Source organism: Tachypleus tridentatus, chromosome 9, assembly GCF_004210375.1.
Source record: "Tachypleus tridentatus isolate NWPU-2018 chromosome 9, ASM421037v1, whole genome shotgun sequence".
Lineage (NCBI taxonomy): Eukaryota > Metazoa > Arthropoda > Merostomata > Xiphosura > Limulidae > Tachypleus > Tachypleus tridentatus.
The window spans coordinates 113,899,422-113,926,078 of record NC_134833.1 but is presented as its reverse complement, the minus strand read 5'-3'; the positions used below and the strand labels follow the sequence as shown (position 1 = coordinate 113,926,078).

Sequence of the window (26,657 nt, the reverse complement as noted above, 5' to 3'; positions counted from 1 at the left end):
ATTGTTTCTGTATTGTTGTCAGTCGCTTTGTGGTAAATGTGTCAAGAAATATACTTTCAAATATTTATATTTATCACTTTTTAAGTATTTTGTAACTACTAGTTATATATATATATATATATATATATGTCAGCGTTTGCTGTTCTTTTTCTTTTTTACCTCGACACACACTGTTTTATATCTTAATAAACTTACTATATTTATATGAAATAGTACTTGTATTATCGATGTTTCAAAAGTTTTGTTTTTGCATATCTTTATATAAAGCACAAAAACTTGTGTTTGTTTGTCCGTTATCTAACTACTCCTAGTTCACTGGACCAATCTCAACCAAACTTTATGGAATGACAGTTTAGTACAAGAGGCATGTTAATGAGCAGTTTACAAATCCCTCCACTCCCATTATTGCTATTATTAAGCATTTATTATTTTTGACGCAAGTTAACGAAACCAACATTAATTTACAATGCTGGGGCCTGGCATGGCCTAGCGCGTTAAGGCGTGCGCTTCGTAATCTGAGGGTCGCGGGTTCGCGCCCGAGTCGCGCCAAACATGCTCGCCCTCCCAGCCGTGGGGGCGTTATAATGTGACGGTCAATCCCACTATTCGTTGGTAAAAGAGTAGCCCAAGAGTTGGCGTTGAGTGGTGATGACTAGCTGCCTTCCCTCTAGTCTTACACTGCTAAATTAGGGACGGCTAGCACAAATAGCCCTCGAGTAGCTTTGTGCGAAATTCCAAAACAAACAAACAAAAAAATTTACAATGCCACGTTCTTACACAAAACAAAAATTATTAAATTTTCCGTCTCATGTTGGGACAGCTTTAAGTTTTAGGATTCACAACGCTAAAATCAGGGGGGGTCGATCCAACTCGGTGAACACAGTAGACATTTTGATGAGACTTTGATATAAGAAAACATACATTACATAACACAACATGTACACAGAGTAGGGGACCGTACACAAACTTCTTATGTTTCTCGGAGCGTGTGCTAGTGCTCTGTATGGTGAAATGCAGTAAAACAAATGACCGCCACTATTGCAATAATACATAAGCTCAGATGAAGTTTGTACAACAACCACCGTAACACTGATATGAAGAGCCGTCTCGAGTTATACCTACCTTTTACTTTGGCCTGTGATCCGATAAGACACTTCTGTGGCCAGTAACCATCAATTAATTAATAACATGAGTGTGGAAGACATTAAGAGGTGGGTATTGAAATGAGTTAACAGAAAGCACCCCTACCGCTACTATTTGATCGCTACCTCTTCGTACAGAGTGTCACCCTGAGCATCATATAATGTAAGTTCTTAGAGCATATACGAAATTATTGATGAGGTAATAATGAATAATATAATATGCTATAAATAATTTGTGTAAAGTTAGGATTTTGTTTTATTTATCATATCATCCGATCCTCGACCTGTTTTTTTTTTTTTTTTTAATTCATAACCCGGACATAGGACGGGTACCTCATCTTGTAACGATATATATAACTTATTTTAACGTTTCAAGTTCGATGTATAATTTTATGTATTTTTAGGTACCATCTGTCCTCAACTAGGCTGGATGTAGCCTAGTAATTAGTGTTCCTCGACTTTGAATTTGAAAAATTCACGGTTCGCAATTCGTTGCTGCATAAACATGTTTGGAATTTCGTGTTTGTGACTGCGTTGAAAGACAGACGGCCAGATTCCATTATTATCTTCGAGTACCTCAACGCATAACGTTGGGTACTGTTGACTAGTTATTTCGAAATTAGGTTCGATAATGCAATAATCGCCTCTGTATCGCTTTGTGTAAAATTCTGGAACAAATGTCATCTTCTTCTTCAACAATTATATACTTCTGCGCCATCTGTTGCACATGACACCATTTTACAATTTCGTGCGTCAAGATTTGTATCATGGAGTATTTTCAGAGGTGATAATAATTTTCCGGTAACAACGATAACAAAACATTTTGTAATTCTACTTAACTACATATTTAATTACACGTGTTTTTGGTTATTTTAGCAAATATATCTTGATGGATAAACCGTAAAAAATTACCTTCTCTAATTAATATAAACTGTTAATTTGCAAAAACTATACTACGATATCTAATTATTGGCGTGATGAAAAACATTGGGCAACTGATTTAGGCTTACTTTTTTATCTTAAATCACTGGCATTAGGTAGATATTCATAACTATGAATGCATGTTCCAATTTACAAGACATTTTCGACAGTGGATGTGTCTGTGTTTTGTTTGCATGTCCATTAGACAATGTGATATTAGGGAAAAAAAAGTTTCAATGTTTGATCAGTATATAGAGAGACAGAAAAATAACGATATATTTTACTGCAGGTATCCAGACATGCTGTTGTAGTATAGATTTGTAACTAGACTATACCTTGTAATAAATACACCCAACAAGGAACATGGTAGCTATACTGCCAGCCTAGGGGTTTAATCTGTTAGGGAGTGGCCCTTCAGGTGTCTGACATTGCTGGCCCTCCCTGTTGTTATCCACCTTATTCATCTCCAAGCGCTTCTCTTTATCAGACATGGCGAACACCATAAATTCCCTTGGCTTCCCTGTAATTGCCAGCTCTCTGGGTTGATTGCACCGTTAAACTTAAAGCACCCCGGGAGCTCTCATAAATTATATTCGAAAGATGCCAGAGCTTGTCAGAGCCACTGGATTTTTACAAAATAGCCACAGGTTGTTGAAGAAAGTATTCTAGCTGAAAGGGAGTTTTTATTTACTTGTCAGATGGCTACTAGTTCTGTGCAACTAAAAGAGGAAACGATACCAGCAAAACGTTAAAGGCGCTAAAATAATAAAGCGCATTAACTGAATGAGTCTATATAACCAGTTTCATGTGTCCATACCGATCTTTTCGTCTTTGATCTTATCGACAAAGTTAATCTAGAAAGATGAATATATATATAAATACGTACATTCCTTTTGGATAATCAATACATATAAAGAAAAACAAAATAAAATCTGTTTGTTAACAATTTTTGAGCTCAAAAAATTAATATTTGCAACAACATAGAGTTTATTTTTTGTAGTAAATATATAGTGCGATAGTAACTCCATGGTTCTATTCTGATTATCCGAATCCTTGTAACACCTAATATTTTCAACCGTGACGATGTATAATATAAAGGTCAATCCTACTCTTTCTTGATATTATAGTAGCTCACGATTTGACGGTGAGTGACGTTGAATCGTTGACTGGCTGCCTTCCTTCTAGTGTATCAATGATAAATTAGGGACGGCTACCTTTACGTAAAATTCCAAACAAACCGAACCCATGGTTCATGTTTCGGCTTACTTGATTTGTATATTTAAAATGTTTAGTATACCGATAACGTTTTATTATTGAATTTATGAGGTCAAAAAAGGATGTTATGGCAATAAAAAGTTACAGCTGTTAACGCTGTTACAGATCTACATCTTATATTAAATACGTAGTCGTATTTCCCGAAATACTGGAACCCAATTGTCATTCGCTTTCGTCAGTCTTTTTCTTGGTTTCATATTTTTACCTGAATTTTCTTCTATCACCAAGATTTGTAATTTCAATATTATTTTATGTTTTTGTGTGTACGTACACTTCCATATTTCTTCTTTTAAACTGTTAAACCGAATTTTACCAAATTTTGTATATGATACAATACAGTGAACATTATATTTTATTTTTCGATAAAACCATTAAACCACTTTTTATCTACTATAGTTATTCATAGATGGCACCACGTTAAAGAGTACATGGCGAACACCATAATAGTTTTTAAGGATCACATTCATTAGCATAATAAGCGAAGCATCAAAAATAAAGGAATATATAAAAAAACTGAAGTTATGATCTTTTACATTTTAAAATATATCTGGAGACGTCAGAAAGTAATGATAATAATCTCAGAAAAAATACGTTATAAGATCTTAAAGTATTTCGTAAGTGTTAAATTATTAATCTCGTAGAGGAACTAATTCGTAAGTTGTGTATCATGGTGAAAACTGTTATTACTTATATATATCAGAGAAATAATGTCATTTGTCTATGCAGCCTTCTCTCTAGGCTTCAATAATTTTAAATATGTGCAGCATGTAGTTGAAATTATAAAATGATTTCGCCGTGACGCAAAAGTATCAAAACGGCTAAGATTGTGAGTATAGAGTAACTAAGATGCCAATCATTCCATTAAAAAGAAAGTACTCTTTGCCTTCAGATTCAAAATGTTTGTTTTTCTTTCTTTCTTTTTAGTCAATAATATTAAACAAGATACTGTAATCTGCCATTTTTCTATGGCAATGTATTACAAAGATCAGTTCGTTATGGAACGAATAATGTTGGTAACACTGATGTACATGACTGCAACCGAAAGGTTGAAGTGAATAGTTAATGAGCAGGTTGTTTTTCATAACCAGCTTTTAAGAGACGTTATTCAGTCTTTGATGTTTATTCTCCAGAATTGAAAGAAGAGTATCTTAGAGTCTCCATTTGCTATGTTGGTAGAAGTTTCCGATCTCTATCATAGGCGTGAATGGCTTCATATTTTGTTGCAAAGATACGAAGACAATTATGAAATAAACAGATGTGTGTAAAAGAAATTTAAACAAAGAAAACACTCACGAAGAAAAATAATACAGATGAAAACACCGTGTAGAAGAAGAGGTTTAAAAACCGCCGAGGAAGAGACAAACGGTGGCGATCGAAAGCAAGCAAAGTTTTTTTTTTCGTAAAAATATTGTACAGATGGAAGTTTGTTCTCCTCGAGTTCCCTGAGATTGTTGCCAAGATTCGTAGTTATAAGTCCAGATATGGTGTAGGAACGATGGGTCTGATGCTTAGAGCAGATAAAAAGGTGAAATATTAATCATACCTCGGGGAGGTTCTTAGGCACATTCCGGCTATTTTTGGAAGGTCGAGTACTGCTCACCCAGCTGTCATAAAGATCTGTAGGCCGTTGGCGTCGAGAAATCCATATGCAAGATGTACGACTGCGTTCCAAATAAATACTAACTACAAGCCAGGAACTTCATATCTTGCACTTTCTGGCATTTGTGTACAGACAAAGTATGCACATTTATGCATATTTACAGAGCAAGCGTTTATGTTAAACCCTTATTTAGAAACAGAATTTTTTAACTAATTGTTTCGCTCTATAAAAGAAAAGAAAGTTAAAAAACGAACATATGTAATACTTGGCATTCATCTTATTGTACTTTTGTCTGTTACATCTGTCCACCAGATGGCGGCAACATAGCAAAAGTTATTACTTGAAAGCCTTCGCTGATAATGCACTTCCCGGTTGCCCAGCAGTAAGCATGAGTACTTATAACGTAAAAATCGTGTTTCGATACCTGCGATGGGCAAAGCACAAATAAGCTATTACGTAACTCTGTGCTTAACATCAAACTGCTAATGCGCCTTCACGACTGAAATTTTCTTGTTTTTTTTAACTTGTTAATAATTATGGTAATATAGCAATAAAAAAAGAGTTGTGCTTCACTTTGTCATTTAATATTTAAATATGTCCGTGCAAGGAAATAAAACGTATTCATTATGAGTTGTTTCGTTTATATCGATTATTACAGAACAACAATGTTATATGGATACGAGTTGCGATATTTTTCACATGTTCTTTTTAATGACGAAACTTTTATCCAAATAACGTTGTTCCGTAATAATAGATGTAAACTACAATGTTCTTTACTTTTCACAATATTATATATTTACTTACTACCATATTTTGTGTTCGTTGTGATAGAGTAATATGTGTAATATAATATATAAGATACAAGCTGAGGTACCGGTATCTTTGTCCAGGTTTCGAACTTTAAAAAATATGAGGTGAGTGCTATGATAAGTAACAAAAATCCTAACTTTCACACAATTTGTTTTTAAAATAACATATTAAAGTATTCATTATTATCTCACTAACTGTTTTGTATAAGCTTTAAGAACTCACTTATGTATATACTTATATCATCGTATAGACTGTATGACGCTCTAGTGACTTTGTACCAAGAGGTGTCATCAGATAAAGTAGTGGTCTTAGGGGTGCCTTCTGTTACTCACTTTCAACACCCGTCTCTTAATGTCCATCCATACGATTTTATGTTATTAATTAATTGACAGTTATTGGACACTAAAGTGTCTTACGGGATGAAGTTGTAAGGTCACGGGTCAAAGTAGAAAGTAGGTGTAACTCAACAAACGACACTTCATATCAGTATTATGGTGGCTGTTGTCGTATCAACTTTATCTATTATGTATTATTGCAGTAGTGTCGGCCATTTGTTTTCGTTGCATTCGTTCAGAGGAGTGCTAGTGCACTTTCTGAAATTGTATAAATTAAGGTTTATCTCTTCTTACCTTTGTTTGTATTAAGATGGTTCAAAACATTAAAATAAACTTCAGGTATTTTTGGAAAAGGGCGTATTTTTAGTAAATGAAGCTTTTATGTTATGCCAAAAAGCTACGTAACGAGCAATCAATCGTTGTGTCCACCACAGGAATAGAGCACCAAATTTTGGGATTAGAATTCTTGGAATTTGCCACTGAATCATTGAGAGGTATTTTAGTAAATAAAAATATGTACTAAAGCAGTATATCACGGGTAGAGTGTCGTCCTAAAAAAATACTCGCCATCCACTCAGTGATGTGATGAAGTGTTGTCAGTAACAATTGCGTTATATATTTATGTGTGTTTGTGTGTATATATCTGCTGAATAAAAATAATGCGACTGATAAAGATGTTTAATTTTATCGTTTAATATAAATAACAAGATAATTGAACTAATGTCAAGTTTTACTACAGTGGACCGAAAAGTTGCATTTTCTACCTAATTGTTTTAAAGTCACTCTAATGTCACTAAAATAGGTACAGCACTGAATAGGGTATCGTTTGAAAAATGATTGTTCCTGTATTTTTTATTTAAAACGTGATCTACAGGCTAGACTGACTTAGGCTTGCCTAACCTAATAAAGAGCGTAGTACACCAACTTTCTAGTTGTTTAATTGACAGTCCAGTTTTTTTATAGTAAGTCATATTCTCTGTCAAGCACAGTACGTAATTTTTTAAAAAACGTCGAATCCATTAGACATACATTCCACAAGGTGATGCCTAAAATTATAGGCCTAATGCTTTCAGCGAAATCTGTGCTGTACTCGTTCGATTGTGTGATAGCAAGTAGGCAAAGTAGACAGTGACATGCATTCTCAAGAAAAGCGAATCATCGTATTATATTAGTTAATTGTTATATCGTAGCTCTTGAAAATATCCATACTAGTATTTCAGGATTATTTTTATTCTACCCTCTGTTTCATAAAATAATAGATACATTTGAACTTTTTAACAAAAATTTCGACCTACTCAATTGTAAAAAAAAATTCAGCCACCGCAGTTAAACTCGTCGAGATTGTTTTCTATCGGTTTACTTTGACTTAAATTGCAACCAAACCAATCGATTCTATCATATTATAGGCCTATCCTTGTTATTGAACTATCCAGGTTTAAAATCACCGTATTATATGTCTGTGCCTCCTTTTTGCAGTACTGGTTCCTGTTTAGTGCAAAATAAACCTAAGCCTCTTGTTTAAGTATTTATTTCAAACCGATTTGTAATAGCCTACGGTTCTTCTTGAAGTACGTTTTAAAACGGCGTGTTATAAGTCTATGCCTGTTGTTGAAGTATTATTTTCAAACCAACGTGTTATAGGCTTACACCTGTTGTTGGAGTATTGGTTTCAAATCTCCATGTAATAGACCTGTGTCTTTTGTTGAAGTTTTAATCGCCATGTTTGAGTATCGATTTCAAACCGTCGCGTTATAGGCCAAGTCCAACTGCCTGAGGGTATAATTTTGTATTATGAGTAGCGAAGACATTTCTTAAAGTCATGGATGTAAAATTACTTTGTTAATCCTTTTCTTATAACATAAGATTTGCATCTTGGTATTACTCGCAAATAGCAACCTAACTGGGCAACTACTTGAACGAACCCAATTAAAACACTATCCTTAAGTGCTAATTTATAGGAAGTTACTGATAGCGTAATAACATGTTAGCGGAGTCGAACCAAGTTGTTTTTTTTATTAAATTTTTTCAGACAGGAAATAGTGGTAGCTGACTTCTTGAGTTTGATAAATATATTCGGTAATGAGGAAGCTGAACAACAAGGACGAACATGAGTAGGAAGACTATTACTAGTTTTCAATTGCCTTCACGTTTTGAAAGTCACGTGCTGTAGCCAAACATTCCCTGAAATCATTTAGCCTTCCAAGTACTCGGATGGCATGTACGAAAGTAGAGAAGATAATAATATGTAAAGTACATTATAGCCACTGTATCCACTGCCGATGAGGCCTTTCAATGAATACCATGATTCATCAGGCTAGTTGGGATACAACAGACATAGCAGTAGTCAAGACCATACACAGTTCTTCAAAGAATTGGTTTTAAAACAATCTGTATTATCATGTTACTCTCACAAATTCTCCTGAAGGTATACTGTGCGTATTTTTTTAAGTTGGCCGTATATTTTTTTATGCAGATAGTACTTTTTAGTGCAAAATGAATAATCGTTAGTACACTGTAAACGTTGTTGTTGCTTGTTGTTTTAAATTAAGCACAAAGCTACACAATGGGATATCTGTGCTCTGCCCACCACGGGTATCTAAACCCGGTTTTTAGCGTTGTAAGTCCGCAGACATACCGCTGAGCCACTGGGGGGCATTTTTTTTCTTCAAAAGGCACTGTAAACAAAAACGTTGAAGAACTGTCCAGAGCGCATAAGTAGGAATTCCTTGACAAACGTCAGAAAACAAAAACAACTTACCACATCATTTTGGTTGAATTAAACTATTTTTTCTACTTTTTTGGTTCGTACTATCGCTATTATGCCACCCTATTATAATACTTAATGTCCAGAACTCTGACAGAACCCATCAGATAATACGGAAATATAACTTATAGTCTAAGTCAGTTTTTGTTTTGAAACAGTTTTATTTCCTTGTAAAATATTGATAAATTAGTTACTGCGAATAAGAATAGTAAAAAAAAAAAAAAAAGTTGTCTAGCTTTTAAAACCCAAGCAAACGAATTACTGTGATTGGAACTAATTTGAAGTTATAAGTATATTACCAGTTTTGTTAACATTTTGTCGTTTGTGTTTACTGAGTTATTACATGTACTATTATTCTATCGACATAGTTCGTGACGAAGTGATCGAAAGACATATGTATTCGGGCATTATTACACCCAGCGCAGAGTGGCATCAACTGTCTCACCCAGGTACTACTGCTACTATAAACTATAGAATACGTGTGACGTGCGACCCTTACTATTACAATTACACGTGCACCAAATTTTGTCGACCGAGGCACGATCGATTTGGACACTACACTTGTAGTAAACAAGGAGACAAAATCTGTTTGGTGGGATGGAAAGGACCTAACTGTGAAACGGGTAAGTTGACAAAATAACGTATTAAGTTACTTCGTTTATCGAAACATTTAGTTTATTTTGCTTCAGTTGGTCACAGTGTGTCGTTCGTTACCTTCTGTGAGTTGAGGTGTATCTTCCTAGGTCATCTAGGAAGTCTAAACATTGTTCTTTCTTTACCAATAAAAGTGTTAATACTCATACCAGCTGTTCTGAGATATATTTTTATTTCAAGTGGGTTTCTCGTCATCAAAAATTATGCCCAATTTTTTTTTGTTTTTTAGTAAAACTTAAAAGCACATTAAAACATAATATTTTTATTTGTAAGTGAAACTTTTGTTTATTATAAAGAATATTCTATGCGAATGTTTTTCTTCCCCTATTAAATGCATTAGAATAAGAAAAATGAATGCACTCTAGAAGTTGTTACAATAGATACAGAGGCTGAGTACGTTATAGTAACACGATTTTGGAGTCTCACCACATCTTTAGAGTCCATTTTGCCAGTTCTTTCATACACTATTTGACGACCGTACATTTCAACAGCACTCCTGCAGCATATTTTCAAATATAAGACTGTCCTGTACAAGGATTATCACTCCTTGCGTGCTTTCTATACTCCATCAAATATGTGAAAGTAATGGTATCTTAACGCATGTTTCAACATTTCCACCGCACGAAAATCCATACGAGCTACGTCCTGCGATTTAACCGTTATGTCTTCATATCATATAAAATGAATACTTATTTCATTCACCAGTTGATCGAGGTATGCAACAGCTGAACTGACGTGTCGTGGAAGCAACTTATGTGCACATGACGTGGGTCACTTTTCTAGTCGAAGACCTTTCATAACGATATTGCTTGTGACCAACATGTCCATAGATTTTCGTCTGTCACAATACATTCACATTGACAGAATGTACTTCTGACACATGTTCTTCCTCCGCGATTTTATGTCCGACGTGGTTCTTAGGTAACTTGCTGATATACACATTCAAAATCGTTTTAATATAACGTATGAAAGCCTGTACGTGAGATCAACGACTTTTCACAATAGAATTGATCCACTGAACTACCAGATGGAAGTGTCTTCATGTTGCATTAAAATAATTCGTATTTTATTTGTCTTATCGGAGAATCCATGTGATTGTTTATGACTTATTCTTTGTTATAGCGGTTTGTAAAGAAGGGTGCCATCCGCAACATGGAAACTGTGAGAAACCTGGAGAATGCAAGTAAGCTTGTAAATGTATATATACATACACACACATAGGAAAATACTTGTTTTCAATAAGAAAAAATATGTGTATATACTGTGTTGACTTCTTAATATCACCAATGTGAAGTACACTGCATATTTGAGTTGAGAAATTCAGTGAGATTAGCAATATTCATGAATATGATATAAACAAACCTCCAAAGTTGATATCTATAATGTTTAAAATTTAGGTAGAATTTTAAATATGTTGCATCAAATGATCGTATTTCTCATTTGGGTTAACTTAAGAGTTGATATTTATAGTCCAATACCTTGTATTAAAAAATGTAATCAGACTTTCACTACCAATTTTGTTTTTAAGGATCCTCTATTTTCATCCAAGATGAACCGCTCGTGTAAGAAAGCCTGTTGTCTTTATTTATTACAAGGTTTTGGTAAACTTTGGTACACACAGCTCTTTGTTTTATTTTTCAAAGTACTTTATGGCAGGGGATAAGTTAAATGATTGTAATCGTGAAATCACGCGTGATTATTAACACTATTTTGTATGAAGAAGAAACATAGGTTTTGTTAAATATTTTTATGTACATGTAGAATAGGCATGATGTGCTTTAATACTTTGTTGTGGATAAGGTAATTTCACGCTGGGAATTATCATTCATTGACTCCTTTTGAAAACTAAAGAAATGTTGTAGTATTGTTTGAATTGTACGTTCTAAAGTTCCATTATTTAAGGTTAGGTGGTTTGGGGCGTTATAATGTATCAGTAAATCCCATTATTCGTTGGTAAAAGAGTAGCCCAAGAGTTTGCGGTGGGTGGTGATGATTAGCTGCCCTTCCTCTAGTCATTCACTGCTAAATTATGGACGGCTAGCGTAGGTTATTTCTCGTGTAGCTTTGCCCGAAATTCAAAATAAACAAACAATCCATCATTTAAAATCTTATTATGTTCCTAGCGCTAACTCATTTTATTATTGTTAGGGAACAATTTATTCGTGATTAACAATGAGTAACAAAAAATATAAATGTCTGAACGTACAAAAGATTGGTGGGCCAGTCGTAAATCAACATGAATTATTATGAATTACATGACAATGAGTAAGAAAAAAAAAGTATTCAACAACTTCAAAGGGCCCGGAATGGCCAGGTGGGTTAAGGCATTCGACTCGTAATCTGAGGGTCGCGTGTTCGAATCTCCGTCGCACCAAACATGCTCGCCCTTTCAGTCGTTAGGGCGTATAATGTGACGGTCAATCCCGATATTCGTTAGTAAAAGAGTAGCCCAAGAGTTGGCGGTGCGTGGTGATGACTAGCTGCCTTCTCTTTAGTCTTGTACTGCAAAATTAGGGACGTCTAGCGCAGATAGCCCTCGTGTAAGTTTGCGCGAAATTTCAAAAAACAAACAAAACAAACAACAACTTCACACAATAACAATTATTATATTGTAGATACAAAACACGAATTAAATCGTAAGTCATATAGATAATAACCTATATACACATTACAATTATTATATTGTAGATAAAAAACACATATTAAAACGTAAGTCATCCAGATAATAACCCGTATACACATTACACAGATATACAAAAAGGTACTACAAGCGTAATGTTTAGAATCTATCAAAGAACTGCGGTCATCCTTCGTTTCGAATGGCAGAGTGAACAGATAGCATAGAAGCTGTACGAAAGAAAATCTGTTGCCAGCGTTGGAGTGGAGGTTGGATGGGGAACTGATATTCAGACCCTTCATTTGAGTTAACTGGGGGATGCGTCCTACTCCGGCAAAATATCAACATCTGTACAATATTTTATGTAATTGTCTGTGTTGCCGAAGAACTTTACAATAAAAATATTGAACAAACATTTCGACAGCTTTTTTTGAAGTAACGACTTTTATTCCTCTATCTTAATCTAACTATGATGTGGGCCCGGCATGGCCAGGTGGTTAAGGAACGCGACTCGTAATCCGAGGGTTGCGGGTTCAAATCCTCGTCACACCAAACATGCTCGCTCTTTCAGCCGTGGGTGTGTTATAATGTTACAGTCAATCCCACTGTTCGTTGATAAACGAGTAGCCCAAGAGTTAGCGGTGGGTGGTGATGACTAGCTGTTTTCTCTCTAGTCTTGTTGTCTTACATTGCTAAATTAGGAAGGGCTAGCGCAGATAGCCTTCACGTAGCTTTGCGCGAAATTCAAAAACAAAACAAACGAACAAACTGTGATGTGTATTATAATGTTTAGTAAGCTATACCCCTTAACTGCTCACATTAATAAAAAAACAAATACATATCGGCATAACCGTTGAGAAAGAATATCTTTCACTTCAGGTATGATCAATATGTCACCAGAACCTTTTGTTCCAAAGCGCAGAGCTACGGAATAGGCTGTCTCTGCTCTTGTTGAACATGTAAAACCCGAAATCAAAACTTTTTCTGTAGTAAAAAAAAATGTACTCATTTGAAACCGGTTTATTTCAGAATTAATAAAACACTTTTTTTCAAAAAGTAACTCATACATTACAAAATATATTTTCATTTTCCAGTAGCGTCGAGTTTTTCGGATACGTTAATATTTTTCGCACAGCAAAATGCAATAGACATTGCTATTTATTTGTTTGATTTCCTTATCAGGTTTTTGTTTGTTTTTTTACAGAAATCAAATTAATATTTTCTCATGAGATTCTGAAAAAAAAGTTATTTAGTTTCTGAATGCAATAGGCATTGTTATTTCTTTCTGTTTCTTTATCAGGTGGTTTTTTTAATACAGAAATCAGATGAATATTTTCCCATGATATTCCGAAAAAAGTTATTTAGTTCTTGAATGAACAAATGGTATAAAAAAAGCAAACGTAATCACTTTTCACATATAGTATACAAACTATATAGGTAGCTAGGGTCAGGTTAGCAGGAAGAACACAAACATATATATACACACTTATTTATATATGCACCGCACTTGGCACCGAGTATTGTTCATAAAAGGATGTGACGTCTATAGTTATATCGAGTCGCTGAGTGTCTCCTTTCTTTATGCTGCATATATAATATAAAATAACTGCTCACATGCCAACTAAGCATATTTGTTAACTGGGTATAAACTACACCTGTTCAGTCCTTGTACTAACCCACCCTCTGCTAAAAATACACCCTCTCCTCATTCTTTGTTGTGCAATACAACTGTCAGTGGGAGTAAGCATACAAGTACATAGTAGCAACCATAAATCTGCCCCATCTTAGTTGTATGTTGTAATCTTTCAATCTAGCTGTCTGTGTAATAAGAAATGATGCGATTACATCAGAATACTATGACAGAAGAATAACTGGCTTATCAACTTTGAAATGTAAAATATATTATAAGCCTCTTTAAATAGACTTAATACTGTGACAAAAAAAATCTTACTTCCAACCCAAATTGACACTGTTGTAACTGGCTGAACTGCATGACGTCATCCTGTCACTTGCACTGACAGTTCAAGCACATATCGGCCCTCTTACTGCTACCGTCTTTAATAAATACGTATACACATATGTATAAACTAATCGTAAGTTTCACTCACATGGGCGTCTGTTGTGGAAAAATGGACAGAATATTTATTAGGGTCACTTAGTGACTTCTTTTCTTTTCAATTTCAAATACATGATACAGCGGCCACCCAAGAGGACACTTCAAATTCTCAATCACAGAACCCCCCCCCCCATCCTCGTAAAGCTACTCGTTTGAAATCATCTTGGATGTATGCGCTACAGGTGGCTAAGAATGTCGTAAGGAATGCAGTATACATCATGTTGTGAATAAAAGGAGCTTATGAGCTTTTATTTTAGCATCAATATACACACGTATTAGTGCTAAAACACTTACTAGAATTACTTATTACAGAAAACACACAAGTACTAATTATTTGACAACAATAAGAACCTAGAATTGAAGCGAACTTGTATACTACGGAAGTGAGCGGGGTCAATGAGGTATTGTAATCATTCATTACAATAAGTTCAATAATGAAAACCTGATGCTGTATGTTTAGCGATGTCTCACAATAGAAAGACATATAGTAAGACGAATGAAAACGTTTTTTGAAATAACTACTTCGAAACCAAAAGCACATTATGAGTATTTAACTTTATATTCCAACTTTCCCATGTTAAGTTAGATCTACCTGCAGAAGTTGATTCTACAGCGTATAAAAGGAATATTCTTAAATGACATTTTCAAATAAAGTATTTTTCATTTAATCGAATACAATATTATTTTTCGCTAACTTATAATGTGAAAACTACCTTTTTAGTCGCGCCTTTGAGGACAATTGAGAAACATGGGTTTGTAACATACTGATTAACAGTAATATATTTATCCTCTAACTACATAAAATACAAAGCTTGAGAAATGAAGTTCAAACAAAAGTAAATGAAATCACTAACAACGCTAGGAGGTTTTACAAATAAGTTCTCTAAATTTCCTAACAACACAATTTCTCTCTTTGCTCTGCTGGGAAATGGGCTTTTGCTGTGTGCTTTTAAAGTAAAAATTACCTCAGAAATGTTTCAAAATAATAAAACTGTCTGTTTTTCAATAAATTACAAAGATTTTAAACTGAAAGTAGAACTATTTATTGAATCTTTATTATAACAAATAATTGCTGGGAACATTACACACAAACCATTTACAAACCGAATATATACAATATCTACGTTATTGTAAACTTAATACATGGGATATTTGGTATTCTAAGATATTTTTAACAGATGATTTTTTTTTTATAAAACGATACCTGATAAATGACAAGAGTGAAGTTACTTGACTACAAATTAAGATATTATAACAACGTTTTATTTTCATGTTTTAATTTATTCACAAGGATTTGGTTACAGTTGCAGACATTATTTTAAGCGTAACTAGCCAGTATTACGATGTGTTAAGTTACAATAATTTACCCATGTGTTCCCCATCATCACCATCAACGGTAGTTCATCGGTAAGCTTGAGGGCTTATAATGCTAAAAATTGGGTTCATTACCAGCTCGTTATATAAATTTGCACTCTAATCTAAAAAAAAAGAAAAGAAATTTTATTCATGTGATGAGCCTAAATCAGTATCTGAAGTTATCCATTTAGTAATATAAAGCTACATTATTTATTACATCTGTTTGTTGATGAATGCGAATATATTTGTCAGTGGTTATTTTGTGTAAAATGAAAAATATCTATTTGGAAGAAAAATGATATAGAAAAGTGTTAGATTACCAAGAGCAAAACTTCTTAATCTCCATCAACAATTTTCTTCTTGTCAAACTTGGCAACAAAAATAAATTCTCAACTTTGTACAAAATGATGGTAGCAATACGATAAAACCTGCGAACGTGGAGTAATCAGAAATAAGATGTTTGCCAAAGTACGTGTTTTCAATGACTGTTCTCAACAAAATACGTAAACATCATTGAAAAGGTTGTATTTATTTATAAAAACATATACACTTAGTTTGAATTCTAAAATGCATTGCATCAGTAAAGCAAGGTGAAATTGCAATGACAAAAATTCCTAAAAACATAAGTACCTTTATTATTATCATTTGTAATGTTAAGTTTAGCTTAAAACTGGAAAGATTAGACTTTATAGGCCTAGTTTATTGACGTATATTAGGCTTATAATTAAATGCCAAAATTTTTTCTCATCTTAAACTAAATTCTAAATCAATGTTGTTATTTGTTTACGTTTCATAAGAACTTGCAACGTAATTTTTAATACCAAAGCTGTTTTGCAACTTTTTAGTTGTTAAACTAATTAACTTTTTTACATGTTTTGCTTAAAACTAGATGCAGACCAGGCTGGGAATCCGAGCTTTGCGACAAGTGCGCCCCCTACCCAGGGTGTAAACACGGTTATTGCGAAAATGAACCATGGCAATGCAAATGCTACGTTAATTGGGGTGGATTTCTCTGCAACAAAGGTTAATGATTAGCACATAATGAAAATTTTACATTGTTTAATTAAATGAAAACTAAGTTAGTTTGACTGATTATGTTTTTAGTCATGTAAACTGTTATTTAAATAAAACTTTGTCGTTATTACGCATTTAGCAGAGCATTTTCTCCAAGCATAAAATGTGACATATTTTTGAGTTCGTTTACTTATCTTTTTTTATATAAAAGTTAATAAAGTAAATATTAACTATAATTATTATGATACACAATTTACTTAGATAAATATTTATGAATTAATAATCAAGTTATTTTTTTTCAAAACTAGCATTCACCTTTTTGAGGGTTAGGTGGCGTGATCTGTAACGTCAGATATTTTTTACTTAAGGTTTTTATTTTGTTTATAATTGAATAATAATGAGGGAAGTACAGTGCGATCTTGAAAATTTTAATGTTATCTGTAGATCTTAACTATTGTGGAACTCATGAGCCCTGTCAAAACGGCGGAACTTGCGAAAACACAGCACCTGATGAGTATAGGTGTCGTTGTCCCGAGGGTTTTTCTGGAGTCAACTGTGAAGTAGGTGAGTTAGGTGAGAGTTATGATACCACTACATTACAAAATTATCTGTGGAAGGACCTCCCCAATATAAAGGTTTTTAATGTTGAAGGCTATTCATAAACCAGTATGTTATACTGTTAATGGACTAAGTATCTGTTTCTTTACTGTGAATTTGAAGTTATTCGATTATGATAAATAAAACTAGTTTAAAAGCGGCTTTTTTAAATTGATTTGTTAAAATCTGTAAACTTGGAGAAATGAATTACTTTTATAATTTAAAATGTAGCAGTATCATTTTCAAATAGTTTACATGAGATAGTATCATTTTCGGCTTGGTAATAATAACGTGAACATGAAAGCTTAAGTAAAGATGAAAGTGATTTTTAGGCATATAACCTACCGTTCAAATTGTTTTGTTTTTATCAAAGACTGTTGTATCCAGCTAAATCAGTTTGATGTATACGTTTGTTTCACATTTTAATTTTCTTTTTTTTAATTGATGTACATTAAAAATATATATGTGTGTATTTTATTGATATAAATCTCCAGAACAGTATTTCCTAAATTCTATGAATACACTATGTGCAGAATACTGAAAAACTTGTGAACTATGGCACTGATTTTGATAATTAACAAGTTCAAAAGTTTGTTTCGAGCATTATTATTGTTTTATAATTTTATTCATATGTTATAGTTGATACAGCATTAAGTTAAGTGTATGAAAATATCATCAGTTAGTAAAATAATATTTTTAAGATATTGGAAATTTACTTGTTCACTACCAACAAGACTTTCAAATGCAGTTTCATTTAATCACACTAAAGAACCACAAAGAACACTTCAAACGACACTCGAATGAACACTATAGGATCACACTGACAAAAACATGTTTTTAATCAGAATGTATAAATACTACAAGTTATTCAGAGAATAGCATCAAGTTAAAAACGATCATATGGTATAACTGTTTTGAAATTTTGCGCACGAAAGATTAATACATGACTTTGATGAATATTAATATTTATCAAAAAACATAAAATAGCAATAAAATGTATATACATTTGCTGAAATATGTCATTTGAAATACTTCTGTGTTCGTCTGGATCCTTAATACTAGTTTTGTGATCTTTATGGTTTCCTTTAGGGTAGTTTGAATATTAAAGTTTACAAGCTGTGAAACTGCCAAGGTAGACTGCATTACGTATTGTGACTTGATTCGGATATTTTAAAATATATTCGTAGTTACTACAATGTTTTATTTAATTGTCTTTAGGTTGGTGGGGTTTGAATTTATAATGTTTCTGGTAGACTTATAAACACATATAATATTCGAAGGTTGAACTTCCCTCAAACCTAAAACACAAACATATATCGTGAACAATTTAGTCTAGAAATTTATAGTCATTTATGCAGGTTATATTTCTGAAGTTATTTCCAGCAAATCGCTTGCTTTCCAAGTTCAATTAAAATATGATTGGGTCCACAGTTAGTGTACCAGTTTGCCACAGGAAGTGCTAATTTTTAACAGCAACGCAACTACCGTTAATCAAACTGTTTGTCACTTTTCCAAAACATTATTTATCGCGATTAGTAAGGTCTAACATACCAGTACTTTTATTCGACAGACCACACAGCGACACTTCAAGCTTGAATTAATGATTCACTATTTTTACTAATCTGTCAATGCGCATTCTGTAGTTGACGATCCCTGTGCAACGTCACCATGTGCAAATGGCGGAATCTGTTCAGAAATCAACGGAACTTACAGCTGTACATGTAAACCTGGATGGAAAGGAGAAACATGCCAGCAAAGTAATTTCTATATGATTTATTATTTTATTTCATTTATTTATTCATTGTAACTTGTAATTTAACTATCTATTACATACTTCTAAGTATGAATAAGATACGAACTGATAACAGTTAAGTCATAAGAAACGTACCTTAAAACATGTATCGCCTTTCTATACCTCATTGAGAAAGTTAATAATATTTAATTTGTTTTACAAACACTTAAGAGCGAATATATTTGTGTAATATATAAATGCCATTATTTAGGAATATCATTCAAACTATTAAATATGAGATAGTGGTTTTTATTAACTCCTTAGTACTGTATACGTTTCAGTCAAACTATATGCATGATTTTATTAAAGAATAGAATCGCTTTTATTTTCCCAATAGACATCAATGAGTGTGAAACGCATCCTTGTCACAATGGTGGCACATGTGTGGACCTGATGAATGGTTATTATTGTTTGTGCAAGCCTGGATGGGCTGGAAACACTTGCCAGCAAGGTATGTAACTTAAAGTTGGGGAATTTTATTCTTTTCAGTGAAAATATTAAAGAACAATACAGATTAGGAAGACCAAGCAATTATATACTGATTAAAGAACAATGCAGATTAGGAAGACCAAGCAATTATATACTGATTAAAGAACAATGCAGATTAGGAAGGCCAAGCAATTATATACTGATTAAAGAACAATGCAGATTAGGAAGGCCAAGCAATTATATACTGATTAAAGAACAATGCAGATTAGGAAGGCCAAGCAATTATATACTGATTAAAGAACAATGCAGATTAGGAAGGCCAAGCAATTATATACTGATTAAAGAACAAGACAGATTAGGAAGGCCAAGCAATTATATACTGATTAAAGAACAAGACAGATTAGGAAGGCCAAGCAATTATATACTGATTCTTATTGTAGGTTATGTTGCCACGAAATTGAGTTGTTTAATCGAATCTGATAAAGATGGTAAAATCATTTCACAATACTTGTAGATGGACAGAATATGTATAGTTGTTTTGGTAAAGTGCCATCAATTTTACTTGTTTATTGAAATAATGTCTAGCCAGAGTGCCATAAGAATTAACTTCGTTAATTTTATAAGATACTTTTATTGCGACATATATAGGTAGCTTCCTTCTGATTAGAAGAATTATCAAGCATTTTCTTAATACAAAAAAAAAGAAACTTAACTGTGTAAGGGTATATGATACGTTTGAACTCCAATTCAGACATTAGCAGGCCAAATTTTGACAAAATCAGTAAAGTTTGTTTGTTTGTAGCTTAAGCACAAAGCTGCACTATGGGCTATCTGTGATTTGCCCGCCACGGGTATTGAAACCATGTTTCTACCATTGTAAGTCTATAGACATGCCACTGTTGTCAAAATCCGTAAAAGTCACAATTATTGTTTCGTATGAGAGTTTGAAGATTGGTTCTACCGAGACTAACCATGTATAAGTTGTAATGATTATATAAATATATATGTATGTACTTTTATTGAAAGTTTCGAGTTAGATCAATTTTCTAATTGTCCAGATAATTACATGAAAATTGTCCTGAGTTGACTGTTTAGAATTGATACATGGTATCATTAATAGAAAGATAAAACTGAATTAGTACGAGTGGTAAGATGAGTGGTAAAAAAGGAGTACCGGCTCTTAGAAAGTGAATAAATGATTTGTAATAATTACTGTTATGTACATAACTTAAAGTAAGGATTTAAAGTTTGTTTTGAATTTCGCGCAAAGCTACTCGAGGGCAATCTGCGCTAGCCATCCCTAATTTAGCAATGTAAGACTAGAGGGAAGGCAGCTAGTCACCACCACCCACTGCCAACTCTTGGGCTACTCTTTTACCAACGAATAGTGTGATTGATCGTCACATTATAACGCCCCACGGCTGAAAGGGCGAGCATGTTTGTTGCGACCGGGATTCGAACCCGCGACCCTCGGATTACGAGTCGAACGCCTTAAGATGCTTGGCCATGCCGGGCCAAGGATTTAAAACATTTTAGACTTGCTGAAGAGCTCATCTTGGGACTGGTATTTCCTTTATTCACTGGAAAGGTGTAATACGCTTTATTCTACTATACGCATACCTAATTTTCTTCACCTGCTTCAGAATCCAGATGTTATGCTAGTAAGGTACTGTTTCAACCGACTTACATCAAGAGTACAGACTTGCTTTGATGAACCAGCTCTCGAGCTAACATTCGATGCGTTCTTTGTGCGCTCGAGACATTCATACCGAGTATAAGCTACTCGTAATGCTAAATGGATTTAAAGTAAATTGTCTCCAAGCGCCACTTAACGCTGAACTTAAGAGCGAAATACGTTTGGCTAAAGCAATTATCACGTGTATATTACTATGCCAGTAACGATGTAGAGCTAACAGGGACCGCATTTCCACGGTTTTTTATCTATTGAAAGGTAAAAATATTTGTTTGTTTGTTTTTTGGAATTTCGCACAAAGCTACTCGAGGGCTATCTGTGCTAGCCGTCTCTAATTTAGCAGGGTAAGACTAGAGGGAAGGCAGCTAGTCATCACCACCCACCGCCAACTCTTGGGCTACTCTTTTACCAACGAATAGTGGGATTGACCGTCACATTATAACGCCCCCACGGCTGGGAGGGCGAGCATGTTTAGCGCGACGCGGGCGCGAACTGGTAAAAATAATGTTGTATAGTATTATTTTTTTAAAACTAAACCAAACAGACAAAAGGTTTCGTCGGTGTTCGAAACTAAAGTATTTCAATATGTGTAGCACAAAGAGTTTTCCATGCGTAAACATACTGTTCGACTATACGTGTTCAACCGATAGCAGCTATTTTATTAAATGCGGTGTTCCATAAACATACAGCGTGAGAGTTCCTTTAACGCTGAACTAATCGCATATTGGTATTTTCAAACTTGCGTAACCTGCTCTCTTATTTAATATAACAGATAAGCTATCTTTAAGTATTGAAGAAGATACTGACATTTAGTTGCTGTAACGAAAATTCCGAACGTTAGTGTGATAAGGCCTACGCTTTAAAAGTTACATTATACTATAATAACATATTATACTTGTTCTCTCAGGATAATCGTGAATAAGGTTTCACATCCTAATGCTATAGATAGTAAATGTGTGCTCTGTGTGAATAAGCGTTTGATAGGGAATTGACTGAGAGACTACTGACCTATTTCTTAATCAGATAGTCTTTGGTTTTGGTTTTGTTATTCCCATTAGACGTTAGATAACGGATCTCTATATATTTCTTAAACTAATGCATTTATATGCTTGGGAGATGTTTAAATCGTTCCATACATATATTTGCAAGAGCTGCATGCTCAATGAAATAGTATCTTCTGAGTGGAAAATCTGTTTTTTTTCAACATATATTTTTTGAAGCGAATGCAAGATTGAATTCATTTTAAAAGAAGCATGCGTTTAATATAAAAAACAACTTAATCGTAATGTTCTTGCATATCATTTGTCATGGTGGTACGTACACTTTAATAGTGCCTTATGACAGTTAGTTTATTCCACTATTTTGAGCTGATTGAAAGAAAAACAATAGGGAATCTTCAATAGCCGCAACACTTGAAATTCTTTTAGACAGGATTAGAGGATTGATCTATGATACCTTTGGCGTTACCTAATACGTCAATTGAAAAGGTTTGATTTCCTATGTCTAAAACTCTAATTAGGTCTCAATTTGGTATCGGTTAAGAAATTATAGTTATGAGATAAAGGTTTGTACTTGAAAAAAAAAACACGTATAACTCAGAGCCGTTCTATAAGCCACTTTGCCGCGGCTAAAAAAACATTTTCCTTTCTCTTACATGTAATTTTAATTCGTTCATTTGAATTCTTCGTACGAACTGTCCAGAGACGGTCCTTATATGTCCATGTGCTTTTTGTGTAGGATAAATGTACTGTCTTTGCTTTTGAACATCGTACGACTGGTATTATACATAGAGCTTATAAAGTATGAGCTCAGTATGAGTATTTATAACCAGAATTAACGTCAGAGGAGCGTAATGGCCAACTTCTGTTGCGTCTGGTTATCTTGACCTTTGTGTTTGTTGATACGTTACACAGTATACAGATTATTTGAAGCACTCACATTGACTTTATAACCATTACAGACTATTTTAAGCACTCATCCTGATTTTATAACCACTGTAGACTATTCCAAGTACCAACACTGACTTTATAACCACTACAGACTAATTATTCCAAGGATCTATCTGACTTTATAACCATTATAGGCCATTCCAAGCACTCATAATAACTTTATAACGATCCTACGTGGCGCAAAATATTTGTTGCTAAAATTAAAAAATGTCATTCGTGACAATTAATTCACTACATCATGTTGTAATAGAAAGAATTTTGAAGATTCTGATGTTGGTTTTCAATCGAACATTTCCAACGCTACATAATCATTTTTCAGTTTCATTAAATTGACATGTTCAGTTCTTTACATTGTTGGTACAAGATATGTATTAATTAAAATTTTGAAGTTGATATTAGATTTCAAAAATGTTTAAATGCATATCTACACGTATTAGTTATTGAATTATATATTGCTTATAACCTGCTTAGGCTAGTTTACTAATGCGAATTATCAACTTGTTTTGCAGTGTACTTATGAAATTTAATTTGTATACATATGATAAACTAAAAACAGATTAAAGTATAATCGCCCTCTTCTTTTGACACTTATAAATTTTTTAACTTTGTAATACTTTAATAATATTTAACTCATTAGATTTCAGTTAGAAAGCACTTAATAAAGGTACTAATAAACATATTTTGTATAACTCTTTATTTCACAAATTAATGCCTGATTGCAAAACATTGTATAACTCCTCATCCCACTAATTAACGTCAGGTGGAAAATGGGAAAAAATTCTAATTTAGGTAATGCTTGTTGCTCTAACATTTGAAACTTAAAATGTGCAGTTTTTAGAGAATGTGAAAGACGGTTCCTGTAACCAATTTTGTGTTATTGTATATTTTGTCTCATAACATTGCTAGCACGCAAATAATGAAGCGCCATTAGCAGTTGATCCCCTTTACACGACCAAACTGCTGTGGGTGTGGGGTGCACACGGGGAAGGCATAGATCCCCTTATCCCCGGGGTGACATATGGGGTCAGGTCCGAACGCCGCTCTCTTCCATGTTAACCTCTGTGGAGCCGTAAAGACGCATATCATATTTGGGTGGCAATCGGTCCCATAGTTCCCCAATTATAAGTGGACGTACACACACGCACAGCCTTTTGTTAAATGAATGGTTTTGATTTGTGTGAAGTAACCAATGTAATAACAAGTCAATATATGCATGGTGTGATTACTTAACCAATCCTAACTTAGATTAGTCTAACCTTATCTGACAGTTCTTTCACTGGAACCATCAGATGCAGACGAATGCATAAAAGATCCTTGTATCAACGCTGTCTTGTGTAAGAATGTGGTTGGAGATTATATCTGTGAATGCCAACCTGGATGGATGGGGAAGAACTGTGATCACAACATTAATGATTGTGTTGGTCAGTGTCAGAACGGAGCCACGTGTATTGATTTGGTAAGCGACTACCACTGCGCCTGCCTCCCAGGATTTACCGGAAGGAACTGCCAGACCAACATTGACGACTGTGCGAGCAACCCTTGTTTGAACGGAGGAGAGTGTGTAGACCTTGTAGCTGCTTTTTCTTGCATCTGCCCAGTTGGTTACAAAGGAGCAAGATGCGAGGTGTGTATAATTTTTCACATAAATTCGTCTTTGTTTTAGTATGTATTCTATGTCGGATGCAAGTGCAAGTCAAAGGCGTAACTTATAAAGGCATTATGCAGTTTAACTATTTAAGTTTAAAACAGATCAAGAAAGAATTTGGTCTACTAAACTTATACTTTTTATAGACAATTTTAATTGTAGATTTACGGTTATTTTTACGTAAATACGTTAAGTTTTTAAAGAGTACTTTTCAAACTTGTTAAAAAAATAAATGTTTTTTTCTACATACAATGTAATGTTGACTTTAACCTTATGATGCTGTATTTACGTAGAGGATTACTAGTCTCTTATTAGGCTTAACCGTATATTATTGTATTTACTTATGAATTCTTAACGAAAATATTAATTATTAATTAAAAGAAGGATTAAATTATAAGTACAGGTCATTGAATTGTTTGTTTTAGCGCAGAGTTTACACAATAGGCTGTCTGCACCCTATCCACAATGGGGAATCGAACAACGGATTTTAGTGTTGTAAGTGTGCAAACTTACCGCTGACTCGCCGGAGAACAGATCAGTGAAGCGACCAAAACCTTCGTTATTTTATGCTTAAAATCCAGTTGTTATCATACTACTGTTATGATACGACTGTTTACTGAGAAATGACCCTTTGATTTCCAGTACGATTATATTATGTACCGTCAATTTATAGGTCACATATTTTACCAACATAGATACTTTTCGGTCTATTAATAAATAACTAAAATTAGTTATTATGTTATTTTTTTCACATATTACAAATATATTACTTCAAATAACGGCGTACATAAAGCATTTTGGCAGAGGCACCTGTTTGATATGTTATTACCCCAGGAGGCTCAGCGAGAAAAAAAAAGGTTTTGACACCCGTTGTGGGCAGAACAAAGATAGCTTTTTTTGTGTAGCTTTAGGCTTCACAAGAACAAATTATGGCAATTTATATGAATACCAGACCTTAAGATAAGTAACTTAAGTTTATTTGGAATCAATTTAAACCTTTTAATACCAACTAACTTATTTTGTAATTCTTTTTTTGAAATTTAACAGTTTGCTTTGTGAAGAGTGAATTTGTTTTTCTTTTTAAAAGATTATTTGGGAAGTAAACTAATTAGAACTTGTTAAACATAAACGCTTATAGCTTATATTCAACAGAATATGTCAAATTATGGTTTGTTTGTTTTTCAGATCGATGACGATTTTTGTAACCCCAATCCCTGTGAAAATGGAGCTTCCTGTTTCAACATGCATAGGGATTACTACTGCCATTGTTCGGCCGAATATCACGGAAAAAACTGCTCCCAACCAAGACCCAAATGTACTTCTCCTCCTTGTGAAGGTAAGTTTATTTTATGTTTCGCAAAGGACTGGTATGTTAATCAGCCTTTTTCTGTTCATTATTTCGTTTTATTATTATAAGCATTTCTCTAATTAAGACATGTCATTTTTTAAAATACATGTTTTACGGTAGCTTTTGAAGTACCTTCAGAGGCGATAGCGTCGTAACAGGAGTCTCTGTGTCTACGCTAGTATATACTTCGTGATGGCGGTAGTCCATGTAATTAATTACCTTTTCTACGGTGCCTTACTTGAAATCATTAGTGTGTTCGTTACTATTTATAGTCTGACCCGAGTAAGTCCCTACTTTTCTCAAAATGCCAATGTTTTTCAGGTGAAAAGAAATGTTGAAATCAACAACGATGGTTGAAATTACTTCATGACCCAGGTTAGAGACAAGACAGAGGGCGCCGTAATCTTCCTAACAATCTTTTAAAATATTCTTTCTATACAATTTGTATATAGAATAACTAATTCAATAGACGGTTTATTGTTAAACTCAAAACTGCGTAATTGGCTATCTGTGCTCTGCCCGTCACGGACGCCTAAAAGTTAGACGCACTATGTATATTTGTATACCTTAATTTTCTTAGTAGTTTTCTCGGTAGAACTT

The 26,657-nt window shown here is 33.9% G+C and overlaps 1 protein-coding gene across 4 annotated transcripts in view; it reads left to right on the top strand.

Annotated features, from left to right (window-relative positions):
• The window catches only part of Ser (protein serrate), a 115,658-nt gene that overhangs the window by 61,675 nt on the left and 27,326 nt on the right, over positions 1-26,657 (top strand). Inside the window, exons 3-10 of one of the 4 annotated variants that reach the window (XM_076456601.1) lie at positions 9,216-9,470; positions 10,624-10,684; positions 16,480-16,613; positions 17,049-17,168; positions 18,845-18,958; positions 19,331-19,444; positions 24,333-24,688; positions 25,895-26,045. In XM_076456601.1, coding sequence (XP_076312716.1) covers positions 9,216-9,470; positions 10,624-10,684; positions 16,480-16,613; positions 17,049-17,168; positions 18,845-18,958; positions 19,331-19,444; positions 24,333-24,688; positions 25,895-26,045 — 1,305 coding nt within the window. Of the gene's footprint in view, positions 1-9,215; positions 9,471-10,623; positions 10,685-16,479; positions 16,614-17,048; positions 17,178-18,844; positions 18,959-19,330; positions 19,445-24,332; positions 24,689-25,894; positions 26,046-26,657 lie in introns of all 4 variants that reach the window. The other 3 variants (XM_076456600.1, XM_076456599.1, XM_076456598.1) reach the window with 3 other exon arrangements.